General features: G+C 39.2%; 1 protein-coding gene across 5 annotated transcripts in view; it reads left to right on the top strand.

The window, feature by feature from the left end:
• NTRK2 (neurotrophic receptor tyrosine kinase 2) overlaps positions 1-18,992 on the top strand; it is a 411,482-nt gene that overhangs the window by 226,484 nt on the left and 166,006 nt on the right. For 3 of the 5 annotated variants that reach the window (XR_003035866.2, XM_010808129.4, XM_024995505.2), the window contains one exon: positions 2,496-2,684. Coding sequence is in view for 4 of the 5 variants with exons in the window: in XM_010808129.4 (XP_010806431.1) it covers positions 2,496-2,684 (189 nt within the window). In the remaining variant the exon portion in view is untranslated. Of the gene's footprint in view, positions 1-2,495; positions 2,685-6,555; positions 13,164-18,992 lie in introns of those variants that run through there. The other 2 variants (XM_024995506.2, XM_024995507.2) reach the window with 1 other exon arrangement.

An 18,992-nucleotide genomic window follows, 5' to 3' on the forward strand; every position in this document is an offset into this window, starting at 1 on the left:
CTTCTAAATTGGCTGTTTGAGAACTTGCTTGCAGAAGTAAGCCAGAGTGTATCATTAAAGGCAATTTAAATACACATCCCCTTAAGAGAATGCTTTTTTAAATTACCTATAATAGCAGTTGGCTGCCTCTTACATAGTTTAAGACAGCTAGCTGGGGAATGTCCAGTTGTTATCCCTCCAAACAGTGATAATCCCCATATAAGACAGAAAATGGATTTTGGGGGTTGGGGATGGATTACTGTGATATTTCAGAGGGTATTCAAAAATGTATGATATAACAGCTTTTGTTTCTAGAATTTCTGTGCTTCTTACATAAAAAGTTAAATGTGAAGGAGAAGGTAGAGATTGGATGGAGGTGCTGAGACATCCTGGAGAAGGCAATGACCACCCACTCCAGTACTCTTGCCTAGAAAATCCAAAGAGTCGGACACGACTGAGCGACTTCACTTTCACTTTTCACTTTCATGCATTGGAGAAGGAAATGGCAACCCACTCCAGTGTTCTTGCCTGGAGAATCCCAGGAATGGCAGAGCCTGGTGGGCTGCCGTCTATGGGGTCGCACAGAGTCGGACATGACTGAAGTGACTTAGCAGCAGCAGCAGCTGAGACATCCTGGTGGTTGGATGGACACACATGGCCTTGCTCAGGAAATAGGCAGTCAGGCTTTCATTTCCCTACCACACATTTGTCTTGGCTGCACATTGGATTTTGTCTTCTCTTTGTCTTTCCTCCATATCCTTTTCTTCCTGTATTCTTCTTAGCTTATTATAGTAGCCCTGGCCACTGGGAGCCTTCTTTGGGACCTTGTATCTATTCAACATACTACAGAAACACATGTACTATATGTCTAGGGGACTTTGTCTACTTTTCTTGTAGGGTATGTCTATCAAGAGCCCCTGAGATCTTAATTGTTATGAAGTTTTTAATGAATGTAGACCTTTATCTTTGGAAATGTGTTTTGGTTGCAAACATTATGGGTTTAGTGGTCAATGGATGAATTGTTTACATAAGACACAGTAGACTGTATTTATAGGCATATACATTCTGAGATTTTGGACTGTAAAGTTCAAATCTCGTATGAAAAAATGTTATGGTTATTGCTTTAATATAAAGATATCCGGATAACCTCCCCGGTGCCCTTCCCACAGAGTTCTCTCTCGGTCCTGTGGGAGCATCAGTGTGGCGTGTAGGAAGTGCTCCAGGGGATTCTAAGGGGAGGCCCGGGTTAAAAAAAAAAAAAAAGATATCCATGTAATTGCTTTACAAATAATATTATAGCTAAAGGCAAAGCACAGAACTTTGCTATTGGATTGATTCATAATTGCTATGAAAGTATCTTGTAGGCAAAAATGGTGTAGTCTCTGGGAAAGTGAACATAGTAACAGGACAATCCAATGCAATTTTAGTTGACCAGTTGTAAATTTTTTTAGTAATTCATACATACGAAGCAAATTTTCATCAGAAGTTTCATTCAAAGCCTAATAAAGTAACAAAAAGATATCATTTTGCACATTTCACACATGTAAGTGGATGTAGAGGTACAAAAAGGTAAGTGACTTGTCCAAAGAGTGGAGAAAGGATCAGGATCCAATCTTTGAACTCACAGGTCATCTTTCAGTACACTGTATAATAGGAATCCTAGATTCATGCTGGGAATTTCAACGAGTGTTCTAAAGATTTTCAGAGAACAGAGAGGAAAGCTGATATCAAATTACAGGAGAAGGAAGTACAGAAATTGAAACCCTGATACATTGCTGGTGGAGATATTAAATATGGAAAATAGTTTGGCAGTTCCTCAAAAGGTTAACCATAAAGCTACTGTGCGTGCATGCTTAGTCTCTCAGTAATGTCCAACTCTTTGCAACCCCATGGACTGCAGCCTGCCGGGCTCCTCTGTCCATGGGGATTCTCTAGGCAAGAATACTGAAGTGGGTTGCCATGACCCAGCAATTCCACCCAAGAGAAATGAAAACATATGTCCACACAAAAACTTGTACATGAATGCTCATAGCCATATTATTCATAGTAGCCAAAATTTTAAATAACCCAAATATCAATCAATTGAATTGATCAACAAAAATGTGACATATCCATACAATAGAATTTTATTTGTCTATAAAAAGGGATAAAGTAATGATGCATGTTATAATGTGAATCAACTTTTAAAATGTTACACTAAATGAAAGAAGCTGGTCCCCAAACATCACATATTATATGATCTCATTTATATGAAGTATCCACAATAGGTAAATCTGTATAGATACAAAGTAAATTCGTTATTGCCTAGGGCTGGAAGTGGGCAGAGTGGGGAGTGACTGCTAACTGAAATGATAAAAATGTCCTAAAATTAGATTGTTCTGATGGTTTTACAACTCTCTGAATATGTTAAAGCCTATTGGATTGTATATTTTAAATGTGTGAATTTTATATATATCAATTATAGCTCAACAAAACCATGAAGAATTATAGGAGAATATCTGTTTTTCCAACTTCAGGCCCAGCCTCAGTTATCAGCAATGATGATGACTCTGCCAGCCCACTCCATCACATCTCCAATGGGAGTAACACCCCGTCGTCTTCAGAGGGTGGCCCTGATGCTGTCATTATTGGAATGACCAAGATTCCTGTCATTGAAAATCCCCAGTACTTTGGCATTACCAACAGTCAGCTCAAGCCAGACACATGTAAGTACAGCTGTTTATACTTACTGGGCCATTTGCTTCATAGCTGTATCTAGCAGCATGTTTATCAGAGTCCCTGACAAGGATGATTGAGGGGAGGGTGAAGTGAAATGTCTTATGGATTCTTGAGGCTTTGAGCCCATGGAATAGATCATTTAGTTTGTTGATTATGGCATTCTTAGGGTGTGTCTCCTGCTGGGATTGGAACTGTGGGCAGAACTGACTTCTCTTGGGATCAATTTTCCAAAACCATTTGTCAACATGAACTTGGAATCAAGGCATGCTTATCTTGAAAAAGATAGAGACAGAAACTAGAAGTGTCATTAGAATGCACATACGTCAGTTATAGAAGATAAGCAATTGGTGGGATTCAAATTTGGTTTATTGAAAGTCTTTAAAATAATACACCAATGGTTGTCAGGAATGTTCTGTGTTGCACACAGGTGGTATCAATTTAAGTAGTTCTGGGTTTTTTATTCAGTCTTAGTTCTTATCATGAGACTTGCTGTGATATCACAATAACAAAGGGACTTTGCAACAGGTGTGCCTACACTGAATTATGTTTCTCAGAACCAGATGAACCCATTAGCCTCTATTGGGGAACTTAAATCTTTCTTGGAGACTCTTATACTATTTTCTGAGCCACTGCTCAAATATAAAGAATGAAGGACAAAGCCTGAAGGACAACAAGAAATAAAACCACAGTGAACAAACAGGCTTATGTCATTGGAACTCTAGGCCTTCCCTTAACATGAATAAGGGACTCTGAGGGTCAGACTGTCAGTGGCTAAGGTCTCCTGGGTTCCCTGGCACTGACAAGTAGGTATCTTTTTTTCTGTTTGCATGTTCTTACCCCATCTTACTCTTCTCCTGCTCTTACCTGTCTCAGGTAAGGTAGACTATTTCAAGGTTAGATTTTGGGGACTGACTTTCCACTGAGAACTCTCACGGATAAGGGGATTTAGCAGTGAGTATTTTTAAAATATCAACAAACATCTGTAATTTCCTCCTATTCATTCAAATTTATCCTGAGGTATGTTTAACAATGGATTTGATTTTGAATTTAATCACTAGGAAGAACAGTATTACAATCTTGTAATATGTGAGACCCCACCACAGATTTCAGTTGAATTTGTAATATGACAAGATAAATAGAATAGCATATATGAAAAATATTGAGCTCCTTGGAATAAAAAGTATTATTTGAAATCAAGATATTATTAATTCTAATATTATAATTATGGTGTAAACAAGATGTGTGGAGGCCTTGCTTACAATGTGTATTCTTTGTTGAGATAAGCATCCCCCAACAGTTCTTGAAATGCCCTGCATGCATAACAGTGAAATAATAAAGCAATGCAAGACACTGTAATGAGAGAATCTGTCATCATTTTGATTGTCATCACTAGAAACAGAGTATTTTGTCCCCCCACCCCCACCCCCCCGTCACCACTACCAGTACCAGGCTGTATGATATACTTCAGTTAACCAGAGGCTACATTATAATTGAGGTTGACTAAAATTAAACTGTGCTAAAAAATTTGCTTTTGTCAATGGAGAAAAGTTAAAGCTGAATAATCAAGTGGGTAGCATTAGTCCAACAAGTCCAAGAAGAGAAAATGAACCAATGATCAAGGAAACAAACAAACGTGCTATAGAATCAAATAGGCTGGGCTTCTGAGTCTGTGGTTCTTTCTAAGTGTGCTTTGTTTCCTTCCAAATCCCACAAGAAAATTTCTAAAGGTTATTTCCTTAGTCTAGCATCCATGAAGGTTTTTACAAAGGTTTTTGATTAGACATTTTGGTAATTTTAAAGGAGTTTTGGTTTTACAGCTCAACCACTCTATGCCACTCCCATTTGGAAGGAATTGGAAGAGAGTTGAGGAGACTGGCAGCTTCCTTTCAGCTTCTGTCCTTTACCAGAGGGCTCCAGACCATTGGTTTTTCATTATAAACTCTAGTCCTTCAGTCAGCCATCCTGACTGGTTCCGTGTTCTCAATCACTTAGCATCTTATACTAGCAGAAATTTTCTTTCTTTCAAGCATCAAGCCATATGCTCTTTCATGATTTTAAGAACACTTAAAATAACACATCTTCCATAAATTGTTTTTCAAAGAAATGGGAATGAAGAAGCAATTTACTTCTCTTCTCTCTTTACTTTTTCTTAAATGTCATTCTTTACCCCATATTTTTTTCCTTTATCTTCAACGTGTCTGATGCCTTTTGTGAAGCCCTGGGTGTTACCACTCTGGTATATGTTTCTGTAGTCTTGATATATGGCAAAACCAATACAATATTGTAAAGTTAAATAAAATTAAATTTAAAAAAAAATCAGGTTAGATTGTAAGCTCCTAGAGAGCAGAAACTATACCCATTGAACTACTTTATGATAGTATGGGACACTATTTGCCTCTGATGTGGGCCAGATGTTGACCAGATATGGCTATATATTAATGAAACATTAATTACTAACAGACTTGTAACAAGTGTAAATGACCTTTTACACTGAACCTTTTTCATTGGGTCTATTCTTATTAAACTTACCTACATCGATTTTTAAATGTTGGATGAATTTTTTACATATTAACCAGTTTAAGTAGATTTAGATAGAATTTTAGAAGAAATAAGCCTTTAACAAAGAATCTTTTCTTTGAAGATCCTAATTGTAGTCATTCAGAAATTAAAATATTCAAAATGCATAGATCTGACATACAGAAGGCGAGGGATTTGTTGCTGTAGGCCCATGAAATTTTGGTAGCTTAGCTTTCAGTTAACTTATTCCCTTCAAATATTTTCACAGCTAACCTTTAAAGAAGGGCTCTTCCAAGAAGTTGGATAGGTTACATCTGAAAAACAAATTTAAGAAGCTCTCAGAAAAAGTGTGGAACTTTCTTCATGTGCTTAAAGCAAAATATCACATGAAACATGCAGTCTCTGATGGACCCATCAGAGGCTTGGGTCACAAACCAGCACATTTACTTCTCTTTCCTAAAGCTGCCTGCTATTCAAAGATGTTGGCTTTAGAATACACATGTGATCTTACAAACAGTGATCCCATCATGTTTCACTGAATTGTAAGAATCTAATGTGGAAAGTGAAGTTCAATTCACCACATATTTATTGACTACCCACAATATTCCTACAATATTAAGAATTGGAAATTGAGTGATAATGATGGCTTGTTCCTTGCCCTCAGCGAGTCTCCTTGGGGAGGCCAGTGTTGAAAGACATTGTGTAATTACAAAGCACAAGGTTAGGATAGCTTAGAGCAAGCATCCTAAGCAAGCATCCTAAACCCCAGTGACTTAGAGGGTCAATATGAGAAACAGGCTGGATCAGAAAGATGACATGGTGTGGTGAAGATCATGATGGAATATGGGCCTGGTATTACCAGATATTCCAAATTTTCCAGAGAGAGCAGGCTTTTTTTTTTTTTAATGTGAGTTCTCCAAGATTTAAAATAATGAGTGGAACCAACAAAATATATCAGCACAAATCATGTTTGGTCCACAATACACCAACTGCTTATGACTTTAAAGATCAATGAATACAAACAGTTGATTTTACAGACAGTGCTCAGAAGTAGTTTGTCCAAAGTGACACAGCCTCCCTGCTTGTGTAACTTTGTTCTAAAAACAAAACAAATGAACCAAAAATCATGATTTAGCCATATTTCTTTAAATGTTGTGTAGTGTAAGATTATTTGAGTGAAGGATGATGCTAAATTATATCCCCCAAAGTACTTTTTCACTCTCAGGAGCTATGAGAGGTTTTCAAAGTCTAGAGGTGGTTTGCAGGATTTTAGAACAATCTGAACAAGGCTGAATTGCTCCCGAGCACTTTCCAATAGCAAGTCTGTCTACTTTATTGCAGGGCCCAGAGGTTCCCCCAAGACCGCCTGATAATAATTTGGTATTTGGAGGCTCCTGTGTCACTGCAGGAACTAAAGGAGGCTAAATCCATGCCTGATGGAGGAGAAGAGTTCTATGGTTATCTGCAAATTCTGGCCAGACAACATCTTGACGTCACTCCTTAGCTTCCAAAACCTAGCCAAGCAAGAAGTTGCCTTCCCAAGAGAAAGCAGTGTGCTCTAATGACTAAGCCCTCAGAGTGCTATGCCACTTTAACTATAGACCCATCTCCTCGATCAATCAGGATGGCAAGATGGAGCTGAGGAGCTCAGCGACATCAAGGCTGCAGTTGGTCTTTAATTCAACTAGTCTGTGTAGACGTGTCTGAAAACCATGTCATCTGACCACACGGGGTTGTTTCCTAGTAGGACTGACCAACTTGGCTCAAGGGCAGCTCTGCTACTGTCCTCTCCTTGTCTTCTAAGAACATTTTTGACAGGGTACAATGGAAACACAACTTCTGAACTGGAAAAAAAAAGAAAGAAAACCCACTCTAACCAACAATACCCCTGAATCATCAATCTTGGGTTCTTTTGAAGGGTGGGAATGTGTTATAGCTTCCCCTTCAGGAAAAGCAAATGCCATAGACTTGTTGTCATCTCTGGAATTGTGTCTTTCCTAGAGCAGCCTTATAAATTAGCTAGAATCCTAGGAGGAGGGTCTACATTAAATGAGAATTGTCTCTAAATATGTACTGTATGTGTTCGTTCTTACAGCGCATGCCCTCTATGTGTATCTAGGGCTAATAACTAACTCTCTGTGGAAGATGCAGATAAGGAATTCTGACTTTCCCCATTTTGATTTCATTTCCAATGAAATGGACATTGATTGATTTCCTGCAGAGTGCACCATGCTCCTCTAACTATTATAGTTTGTGTGTGTGTATATGTTTGTGTGTGTGTGTGTGTTTTCCCATTGGTTACATGCTTATTAGGTAACTATGTAGATAAGCACAGATTCATAGACCAGCAAAGACTAAGGAAATAAAACATAATAAAGGGAGGGAGTGTTTTAACAGTAGTTGAAAAGATCATGCATGGCACCCCTCTTGATCCTCTTAGCTGCCATACCTACACTGTCATTGTGTTACCAGCCAGGGGAGGTAATGGAAGTGGTATTTTTCACAGAACTGCAGAGGTTTTGAACGTATTTGTAACATTACTTTGAGTACACCTGAGCAAAAGTTCTGAAGTATATCCAAGACCCCAAGTGCTCGTCACATCAAGGGTTGAGAGTTATTGGAGGTTATCTTCAAACTTCAGTGCAATCTGTTCCCATGGTCCATTTTGATGGTCCATTTGATAGGGTTTAAAAACAGGCAGAAACAATTGCTTTAGCACTTTCTTATGTCCTTTGCCTGCTAATTTTGTCTTTCAAAAGTACGTTTGCTTCTGAGTATTTAATTGGCCAAAAGATAGCTGCTTTGGGAACTGTTTATATCCCTTTGAAGGCTATGGCCTGCACTTTAAAAATAACCTAGGTCTATTTTGCCCAGCATGAGTGTTAGGGATGAGAGAATGCAGTTATTTTAGGATCCTTAGAAATTGCTTCGTTTATGGCACAGTGGGCTGACAACCCATCTCATGGGAGTCTTCATGGCACACTGCTCATAGACTCTGTAAAGTCCCAATCCAATTTTGTCTCTTGGTGCCATAGGTTCCCACTGCTAGCTATCACAGCTTGATACTACATTCTCCTTTCAACTCCAGAGGAGATGGTAAGAAGCTATCAAATAATGTTTTAAGAAAGCAACTTGAATTCCCTTGTAGAAAGGAAATAAATATATGCTGCATAATTATATGTACAATGTAAGACATGTTAAAAACTCCTCTGAGAAGAAAATTCAAGCACATTTATGACTATGTAAATTAAGAGACTTCATTCTATTAGCGTTTGACCCCTGGGTGATATGACTTGTTATCAAAAAAGAAATATCACCCAATTATAGGATACCTAGACCTCTCAGAGAAAACACTCCATCTTACATTTAATGGCTAAAAAAGGAAAAAAAAAAAACTATTATGGATTTAGGTTACAGAGGCACTCATAGTGATATTCTGATTTTACTTCCACATCATTGACCAATCAAGAGGAAATTATGTACCCTCTCACATACCAGACAGTTCAGTTCAATTTCACCAAATCATCACTGATGTGCTAGAAGCATCCCAGCAGATGCAGGATCTAGTGTTTATTCTGGATATTTTCCAAAGCCCAGCCCAACTGGAGAGAGGTACCAGCAGGATGAATCTAATCAAATGCACCACCATTTTGGTTTCCGGTTGGTCACTCTCACATGTGCCAGCAGATTGGGGACTACAACCAGCTCAGCAAACATATGCAGAGGAGCCTCTTATGTTGCTAGGGAGCTCCCGTTACCCAGATGCTTTGAACACTGAGTGCTCCCTGTGGTTAAGCAGAGATGACAGAAGGGGAGTTTTTCTTGGATGTGATGCTCACTCATAGCTCAATCCTTCATGGCAGCTAATGTAACGGAGTGCAGGCTTTCTCTTTGTGAAGTGCAGATTTTCTCTGTCTTAACTAATTCTGCCAGCTAGAGAGGGTAAGCCACCATGGTTGGGCTTCTTCTCAGATTTGTCATCATGCCAGCTCTCCTGATGGGGTACAGCCATACTGCCCTTCCTTCACTGTGTTGTAGTTTCTTTGTCTGCTCTTTATCATGGTAATTGGTGAATGTGTGCATGCTAAGTCACTTCAGTCACGTTAGACTTTTTGAGACTCTATGGACTGTAGCCCCCCAGGCTCCTCTCTCCATGAGATTCTCCAGGCAAGAATACTGCAGTGGGTTACCATGCCCTCTTCCAGGGGATCTTCCCAACCCAGGGGTGGAACCCGTGTCTCTTACGTCTCCTGTGTTGGCAGGCGGATTTTTTACCATTAGCGCCACCTGGGAAGCCCCTTGATAGTGGATATTTCTCTTGAAGTATGTAAGATGAATTTGCTCCACACCATGGACAGGAAAGAACTGGAGAGAGATCTACTTCTCATTTCAACCTGATAGCCAACCACAAAAGGCAATCTCCCTCTTCGGGCTTAGCCTCTAGGAGTAAAGCAGCCTCCTGAAATGGAGACAGCAGCCCAAAGTGTTCACAGTGCTTGCTGTCTGAGCCCTCTTCCTTTGGCTGAGAGGATGCAGTCTATTTCTGAATGCCTGAGCTCCCTCAGGGAGGTAAAAGTTAGAAGGTAGTATTTGTGGTCCAAAGGAGAAGGACATGTCAGTATTACAGTAACTGTACTCTGCCCCCCAACCAGGGTTGTGGAGGTTCTTTTAAAACAAGACAGTCTTGGGCAAATCATAATGGATTGATCTCCCTAGTTGGCATAGCTCTGATGATTGATTTCTGCTAGTAAGACAATTAAGTCTTCATTCACCAAAATGCCTTCAGAGTCCCTAAAATGCAATTCTTTAAAAATAAATACTATAGGTTATAGAGGGAAATTTGGAAAACATAAGAAATAAAGATGGAATAAAAACTTACTTATAATTCTAACAGAGATATCTACTGATAATATCATTTGGATATCAAACTTTGTCATCTTGTGACTGTCCTTTTAACCTCCTATGATATAAAGTCTAATCACTTGAATCCTGGCCTTTATTTGTACTGGGCTTTGTTCATATCTCTGTAGTAATGGGTTGTCTTGGGTGAATTGTGTTGGAAAGTCTGTAGGAAGCTCGCTGGGTGTATTATTGTTGGTGTCAGATCTTATATTTGCTTGGTTATTCGTAGGAGTATCACCTGATATGAAGAGCTCACTCACTGGAAAAGACCCTGATGCTGGGAAAGACTGAGGGCAGGAGGTGAAGAGGACAGCAGAGGATGAGATGGTTAGATAGTATCACTGACTCAGTAGACATGGATTTGAGCAAAACCAGGAGATAGTGGAGGAGAGAGGAGCCTGGCATGCTGTAGTCCACAGGGTCACAAAGAGCTGGGCATGATTTAGTGACTGAACAGCAACAACATAGGAGTTAAGACAGAGGTGGGCTGCGCTGACCTTAGCAGGTCAGGTTTCAAGTGACCCTTAATCCAGAGAAGCTCAGCTTTTACAGGGTGAAGGTCACAGAGGAGACAAACCTTGTGTTGTAGGCCGAGAGGACTTGAGGAGCAAAAGGCTCCCTCATTTGCCAAGGAAGCTTGAGTGCCTCAGTTTAGGATCAGCTCTCTGCATGACTCCAGATGTAGCTGACTGCTCAGTTGGAGCAGATGATCACTTTCTGCCTCTTAGTTCTTCACCCTGGCAGGCTAGCTCCTTTCAGAGAGCCAGGAGTCCTGGATCTGAAAGGGTTAGGCTGGTTACATCTGATTTGCTTTCCACTATGTAGAGATGCCTTTTCTTCTGCCCAGGATTCTTGGGCTGTGCAAGGACGTCTGATAAATTGGAGTCTCCCTTTAGATATCCTGCCTTACCTAAACTTAATGCAGTCAGTGGGCCAGTAATCTCTTTATGAGATTTCCTCATGAGTCTTCTCATGAAAGGCTTCCTCTTCTAATGTCTTAAGCATCAAGGCCTAAGCTGGAGTTCTGGACAGAGGACCTCTATCATCAGTATGACATACTGGAGTATTTCAGAGTTGGTATTTTGCAGAGTCCTATTAAAGTAGATAGGTTCTAAAAGTAATTCCAGAATACACAGATTCCTATGATATGTAAGAAGTTAGATTTGTTCAGTGTTGAACCAAAGTGGGTGGGGAGCCAAAGGGGAATTCTAGAAAGAAAACAATAATCTAATGTCTAGTTTCTCTATTATTTTCACCAGTTCCTGTACGTGCTATGAATATGGGTAGACATCAACATTCTTTTTACCCTGTTGCTATTATTTAGCACATTTATTTAACCATGCCATTGACTTTCTGGGTGCATTAAAGTGGAACCCAAGTGATTATTAGATAATGATGGCATTTAGACTAAGTGCCATATTCCTAATGTTCCAATAAGTGGTTGATATAGGGGGGACAGGATACAATGCCACACTATCTAATTATATTAAAAGAGCTGGTCTCCATGTTATGGAATGCCTTCATTACAGGAGATTACATGATATCTCTGCACCACTGAGTGGCCACCCAACATGTTTTCCTGAAAGAAGGATGGATTTTCAGATTCATTTATGCTCTCATGCCTAATACTCATCTCCACCCTTGTTCCTGAAAAGAGTTTGCTTTTACAAGTGGGTTGGCCTTTAGTTTGTTGCTAATGAACAGAGAGAAACTGTTACCCAGGGACAAATTCCTACTTTCTATTAATAGAGTACCCGGCCAGCTGGACGAACTGGCCTCACATTGTCTCTATCCTGGCTTTACTTCCTCTGGCCCATGAGTATAAATTCCTTTGTTCATATTGTTCTACCACGCTCCCTCCTTTTCTCTATTTATGAAGGTTCAGGAACCATGATGCTAATGATGACATTTCATCCTTATTCCTAGTTCAACTAATGCCAGTACCTGATATCCAGAGAAGTAGTTGTGCTTCTGTATCGGTTCTTAGCTTTTATTTAGAGAGGGCCATTTTCTTCTTCCCCAAGTGTTGTCATTTTTAGGATATTTTTATCTCTCTTAAGAACCTTTATTTTGACTAAAATTTCCTTGTGTACATATAAGATTTTAGTTTGCCTAGAGCCCTACCTAGACCTTTATTAGCATTGGCCTCTGAAGAGGAAAACTAGGAAGATTTTGATGACCAGGAGCTCTGCCTTAGATTCCTGAACTCCTGGACTTCGAGGAAGTTGATGGCCAAGTAGCAGAGGGAATAACCGTATCACTCACTTCCTGAACCATGTGTCTTCTCTGAGTTTGTATATACTCTCTGATGTTTCCTGCACATTGAATCCCAAGTTTTAAATTAAAGCAAATCTTAGCCAGATCGGGGTCTGATCACTGATATGTGAGTATGGTCCTTGGTGTTGACATCCCAGGGGGCCCTCTTTTGTTCTCTTAGCAGAGCTCTGTGTTATCAAGGGCCAAGCTTCTGTGTGTGGGCTAAGCTAGGGAGGGGTTGTAGGATTGGGGATGAATCCACGTGGTCCTCATACCTTATGCCCACTTTTGGAAAGAGGGGGCTTGTATGAATTCACATTGATGACGTTCCCCAAGGAGACACTTCAGCTAAGGGGCACCCAGTCTGAGTGTTAGTGTGGTCCTGTCTCGAAGGTCTTCCTGCTTCCCCACAACAAGCAATGAGCCTCTTACTGCTTGCTGGGCTCCTGCCTGCTGCCTTTCAGTGCTGATCTCAACAGCTCTGCCCTCTGATGCTGCACCAGGATCTGGGGAGGTGGGATAGGGAGGGGACTCTACTGATTGCTATGTGTTGCTTAACTTTATTTCCCTTTCTTATGTTTGAAGAGAGTAGGCCTGAAACATGATCTGCATTCTTTTACTATGTTCAGAATCTCCAGGGCTTGTCCCACATATGTATGAATGATAATGGAGCTTGGAAATCTTTACTATAGAGGCTCGTTGATGGAAATGAAATCTGTTGTATTGGAATTTGTGATGTAGTTAATCATTCAGAGCCAAACTCTTATGCCAATAAAGACAAGAGTGTCAGATTTGTGGTGTCCGTTGCCTACTTTTTATCACCAACTAATAATTATTCTTACATAAACTTGAGAATTTAGTTCAGTGCTGGGATTCCTAAAAGCACTACCAACAGCATCCTAGAAGTTGTCTTCATTGACTCCCATTTAGCTCCCAAGAAGCTCCTCTGGGCTTTCCAACAGCCTCCACTGCACCTGGCAGAGCCAGCATTAGCGTAATATGGGTGAGGCCCTCAATTAAAGTGCAGAATTTAAAGGAGCACCAAAGAATATCAGCCATCAAGATAAATCACATTTGAATGCAATATTTTAAAAGACAAAAATTAGTGAAAAACCTATGAAGAAAATTTCCAAATTTTAAATAGACAGACTTGAGAAAGCAGGGACTAGGGTGAGTGCTACAAATCCAAGGTCAAATCTTGGCTTTAAAATTTTCATATTTTTTCCTTCACTGTTTTTTTAACGTTTAGTTTTTAAAAACATGGCATTAGGACATTAATTGTAATGCTTTAATATTTTAGTATATTTTATACTAACTATGAATGGAATATAATCTTGAAAAATTGTGAATCACTATTGTACACCTAAACTTATATGATACTGTACATCAACTCAATGAAAAAGTGATAATAAATAATGGAGAATAAAAAACATTATTCATGTTAATGACTGAATCTGGGGTGTTCCCTTAAATTTTTTGCACAGGGCAAGAATCTCACTCTGCTCACTTTAACTCAGCCCTAGACTCAGATTCCTTCCGGCCGGGATCTTGTATAAACCTCTGGTCTTTGCAAAATGCCATTTTGTGTACATTAGCTGCTGGGCTGATTAGCTTTCAGGCTTCTCTTCTTTCCTGCATTCCTGACCTAATTGTTCTCCCTCACCACATCTCATCTGCCCCTGGAGATGCATTCCTCAGAATCAGCCAGCTTCAGCATCCCCAGCACTAACCATCCAGTGCTGTCTGCTGAAATATCTGTACAGACAGGCACTCTTATCTTCTGATGGACTTTTTTTCATATGTGACTCAGAGTGATAAAATGAACAAGACTGCCAAAGAGAGAGAAAGAGAAAAGAAACAAAGAAAGGGAAAGAGAAAGAAAGAAAAGACAGAATGAGAAAGATTCTTTTAAAAAGGCAGAAAGGAGAGGAGGGTCAGGAGATCTTAGCAAAATTGAGAATTAATCTAGAAAAAAATTGGATAAAATTTTAAAATAAAAGTGAAATTTAGATAGTAGATATTGCTTCATTTCCCCACATTTGGAATTTTAGTATGAGTTTGATAAATTCGAGATATACCTTTTGAGATTTTAAATACTCTGTTTTCACTCAGCCTTTTCCTTAATGCCATGAGCCCCCTTTGTAATGTGTGCATTTTTGATTATCTAAAACAACCAATATTGAATGCCTTTTATGTGCCAGGCCTTACGAGTTGCATTTTCACATAAAAAAACAAATGAATCCCTGTCAGCGCCACAGGATAGATATTATTACTCTGTTTAATAGATGAGAAAACTGAGGCTCAGAGAGGCTAGGAGGGGAAATAATGAACCCCCATTATAGTCCTAATGTGGGAGAGTTTCTGTTCAGTCCCCAGTTGGCCTCCTTTAAGTCTGGGGCTCTTTCCAGCTGAGGGTTCCTGCTGATCTTTTCCAAAAATAATGGAGAGCAGTTTTCAAACTCTGCAAGAAGAATTGTACTGTTGGTGTTGTCCCTTTCATGTGAGCTGATCAAGGTAAGCTGAGTGTATTAACCTTCAAACACACAGGCAGGGAAGTGCCAGATGGCAGGTAGTGAGCTTATTGTTAGAGGAGAAAGGAGCCAGTGGTAGACTGACCCCAGGCCTGGTCTCTAATGTAAGGTTAGCAGAGCCCACTGGGCAGCAGGTAGGTCTTCTTGATGGAGTCATTACCAGAAATACTAAATACTCATGAATAATAAATAAATAATAATAAACCCTTACTTTTATTTTTTGCTAGTTAAAATCATGTCAAATCCTACTTCCCCAACCCTGTCTATGCATGCATGCATGCTAAGTTGCTTCAGTCATGTCCAACTCTGCAACCCCATGGACTGTAGCCCACCAGGCTCCTCTGTCCACAGGATTTTCCAGGCAAGAATACTGGAGTGGGTTGCCATGTCCTTCTCCAGGGAATCTTCCTGACCCAGGGATTGAACCCGCATCTTTTACATCTCCTGCATTGGCAGAGGGTTCTTTACCACTAGCACCACCAGGGAAGCCTTCCCATAGCCCAGCCCACTCTAAAAAGTTTGCCATTTTTTTGTCTTATTTCAGAAAATCCTAGGAAAAGAATCATATATCATAGATCTTTGATTCTTTCTTGAACACCTTCATTCCTCCAAGATAAGCACATCACTTTTCCTAGGTGAACTTGAGATCTGTTTCTCCAAAGACAGACTTCAGAGTGCCGAGAGTTCGAGGAGCCAGTTGAAGTGCACACATTTACTGAGCTTTATAAAGCAATGTTGCAAGTGTCAAAGCACCCACAACATCTTCCCAGGTTACCCTGCTCCAGGAAGACCAAGAGGACACAGGCGAATATTGCCTTCTCAATGACCATTCTACAGACAGCCAATTTTAGTGCCAGCCATGTGTGAGCATTTTGTAGGGCAGATGAGTCACATTTCTGGTTCACCCTCTATGACTCTTTTTTTTTTTCCATTTTCCACGCAAAGATCCATGTTTCCAAATTGCCTGTTAGCAAGGGGTCAAGATTCTTGTAGATATTTAGCCTTTAAGGAGTCTTTTTAAAAACCATGAATCACTTTGATGAGTGGCATTTTTTTCCATGAGAAGAGCATTCATCAGGACATTCAATAAGGTCAGGGGACATCGAGGAGCTGTTATTTTATGGCATCTACTTTATCACGGGTGTATCTGCTCCCACAGACTTGTGTGTATTACCTCATATTTGTCTCCTATTAGGTAGAATAACACATGCTCCCCCAAAACATCACATAGCAACTCTTCTGTGCATGACGACTGCAGGTGAATGAGAATGGTGAGGTGAGCCAAAATGAATAAATTCATTCGGACCCACTGTTTACTTTCCTAATTATCTTAAAAAAAAACATAGAAGAAAATAACGTAGCATTGTAAAGCAATTATACTGCAATTAAAAATGAATAAATTAAAAAAAAAAACAACTTAGAAAAGACCAGAGTTTGGGGTATGAATTATTCAATTGCCATTCAGAGGCCATCATAACAAGTAATGATACAATCAAACTATTGTTTGTTGGAGATTTCTAGGCCCCCTGAACCTCCATGTGTATGTCAGCACAAACCTTCAAAACTTGGGCAGCCCTTTAGCATTTATGGAAGTGCAGCCCAAGAGCGGCTTGGAGAGACTAAAGAGCATGAGACTTCAGAGAAGCAGAGTTGAAATATTTCCAAAGATAATTTGATGTGTCTTTTGCTTACCCTGGAATAAGCATTGTGTGTATTTTATGTGTATCTCCCATTTGCCAATATGGAAAAGTTTCCTAATGAAATGAAACAAATCTCTGACTAATAATACTATCTGGAATATTTAATAAAGAAAACTCTAGGATAGGGTGGTATAGGGAGGTGCTGAGGTTGCAAATTCAGATTAGGCTCAGCATGTATAATCATATATTGGATGATTAATGTGTATACTCAGGAAGTCATGTCTCACCCAGGAATTGAGTGGCAGTAGTCACTGAGTGATATTGCAAATTGCAGATGGAAAGACTTAATGACAATTTTGTAAGTTTTCAACCACAGGCTATTCAGTGGATATACAAGTGCTTTGGCATCTCCAGCTCCTAAAACAGTGTTCAGGACTTTGCATAATGAACATGTGGTGAATAACTGAAGGAACACATGAATGCATATGTATAATTGTTGTACTTGTAATCCGACTGTAGTTTTTGGGGGGGAAATACATCTGTACTTCACCAGGCATCTGACATGGCTAACAAGTTAAGTTCCCCTCTGATTCTGTTAGGAGTAGAAGTTAAGCAACATTTTCATTTGAATTGCTGGATTTGGCTACCCTCTCTGGTCTGCACAGAGCTTTTACAGATCTCTAAAAATGGAAATAATTTTACCCATGATTGGTTAAAGCAAAGGAACTGTGATTTGGAAGGTATGGTATGGTGGCACAGGTGTTTAAAAGGCATTTAGGGGACAGTCTTGTCCTTCTATGTATAACTTCAGTGTTTCCATGAGAAAATGACTCTAAATAATTAACAAGGAAATGGACTTTGGTAACTAGATTCATTTATGACTTGAGGAGTCCCTACATACTAACAATATACCTGACATAATGACACAGGTAAATAAATAGTTTTTCACAAACATTTTATAAAATTACCAAAATTTGAGAATTCCTAAACTCTGCTCTTTGAAGAGGAAAAGATTTGGTAGTAATTTGGCAAATTTTTTACTACACATAATAAACCAAATGTCAAAGTGCCCAAACAGGGTCAGATTAGATTCAGCACTTCTATTAATCCTATATCAAAACAATTAGAAACTGACATTGCTTCAAAAGTTTACTTAAGAAAGTTTGCTAACTCAGTTAATTTTCTTCAGTGAAAATATGCTACTAGAATGAAAAGTGATAAGAATGTTAACTGTGGTGTAATAGTATTCATAGTATAAGGAATTATTCAGATATTATTTCATTCCTGTCCACAACTTCTTAAGTTTCTTTTGGAATTTCATCTTATGTGATTTGATCTGTACAAAATAATGTGAGAAGAGATAATGGGATTTAAGGAGAGAAATGATTGAATCACCATGTCCCAATAAAAAGTGTTCAAATTGGATTTCACTACATAATGAATTCTGCTTCAACTTACTTTGACATAAATAAGATTGGGTAAGGGAAACCAGAAGTAAATCAAATGAATTAATAAAACTATCAGAGCTGCTTCAATTTTGTCCCCCCAGACAGTGTCTGCTTATTTGTGTAATAAAGCCTGCTCTTATAAATTAAAACCCAGGCATGCCACTTGGTTGAAAGAAAAATTTAAGGAAAAGTTAGTACATTTTTGGGGCCTGATTAGGGTGCCTTCTGGCTTAATCAATATCAATAGTCTCTTTGAAAAGTGAAATCTGAAACCCAGAAGAAGAGGTTCAACTTTCAACTAGAATTTAAAATTAAAAAACAAGATTGGAGATACAAACACGCATGCAATATTGATGATTAGCTGTTCATATTTTCTTAATTATACACATTTACTGAATCCGAGGCAATTTTTTCATTTCGTCTAGACAGAGACCGTGTCTCCATCAGCATAATATATCATGGTATTTGTGAGTCTTGTGCAAAATTGAATTTGCATCTCTGCCGCCACTCACAGGGAGTTCATTATCTTACAGTAAAACCACTGGGAAAAATATAATTTCCAGTGTTTAATAAAACTGTGGTCTTTTCATAATGCTTATGGTGCTTGAGCAATTTGTTAGGCACAATTGATCACAGATACTTAACACCGATTACATGGTGGATAGTGCCAGGAAGGGTGATTTGAAACATTTTCTTTATTTATTATATTTCAGTGTAAATAGGGTATTTTGCAACGACACTACTATTTGTATTTCTCAGAATCGAAGTGCCTTCTCAAAACATTAAATGGAAAAACTAATGCCACAAAGCTAAATATGCAGTGCATAAAATATATCCTGGATGTGGTTGAGAGGTAAGGAAACTAATGGGAAAAGCCTCTTGTCTTGCTTTCTAGTTTAGCCAAAGACAGTGGAAAGAAATAGGTCATTGGCTAGCCTGAGATGTGCCCCTGGACTAACCAGTACTTTATAACTCTCTGAAGTAGAGATGATTATTGTCGC

This window comes from Bos taurus, chromosome 8 (assembly GCF_002263795.3).
Source record: "Bos taurus isolate L1 Dominette 01449 registration number 42190680 breed Hereford chromosome 8, ARS-UCD2.0, whole genome shotgun sequence".
In the NCBI taxonomy this organism is placed as follows: Eukaryota; Metazoa; Chordata; class Mammalia; order Artiodactyla; family Bovidae; genus Bos; species Bos taurus.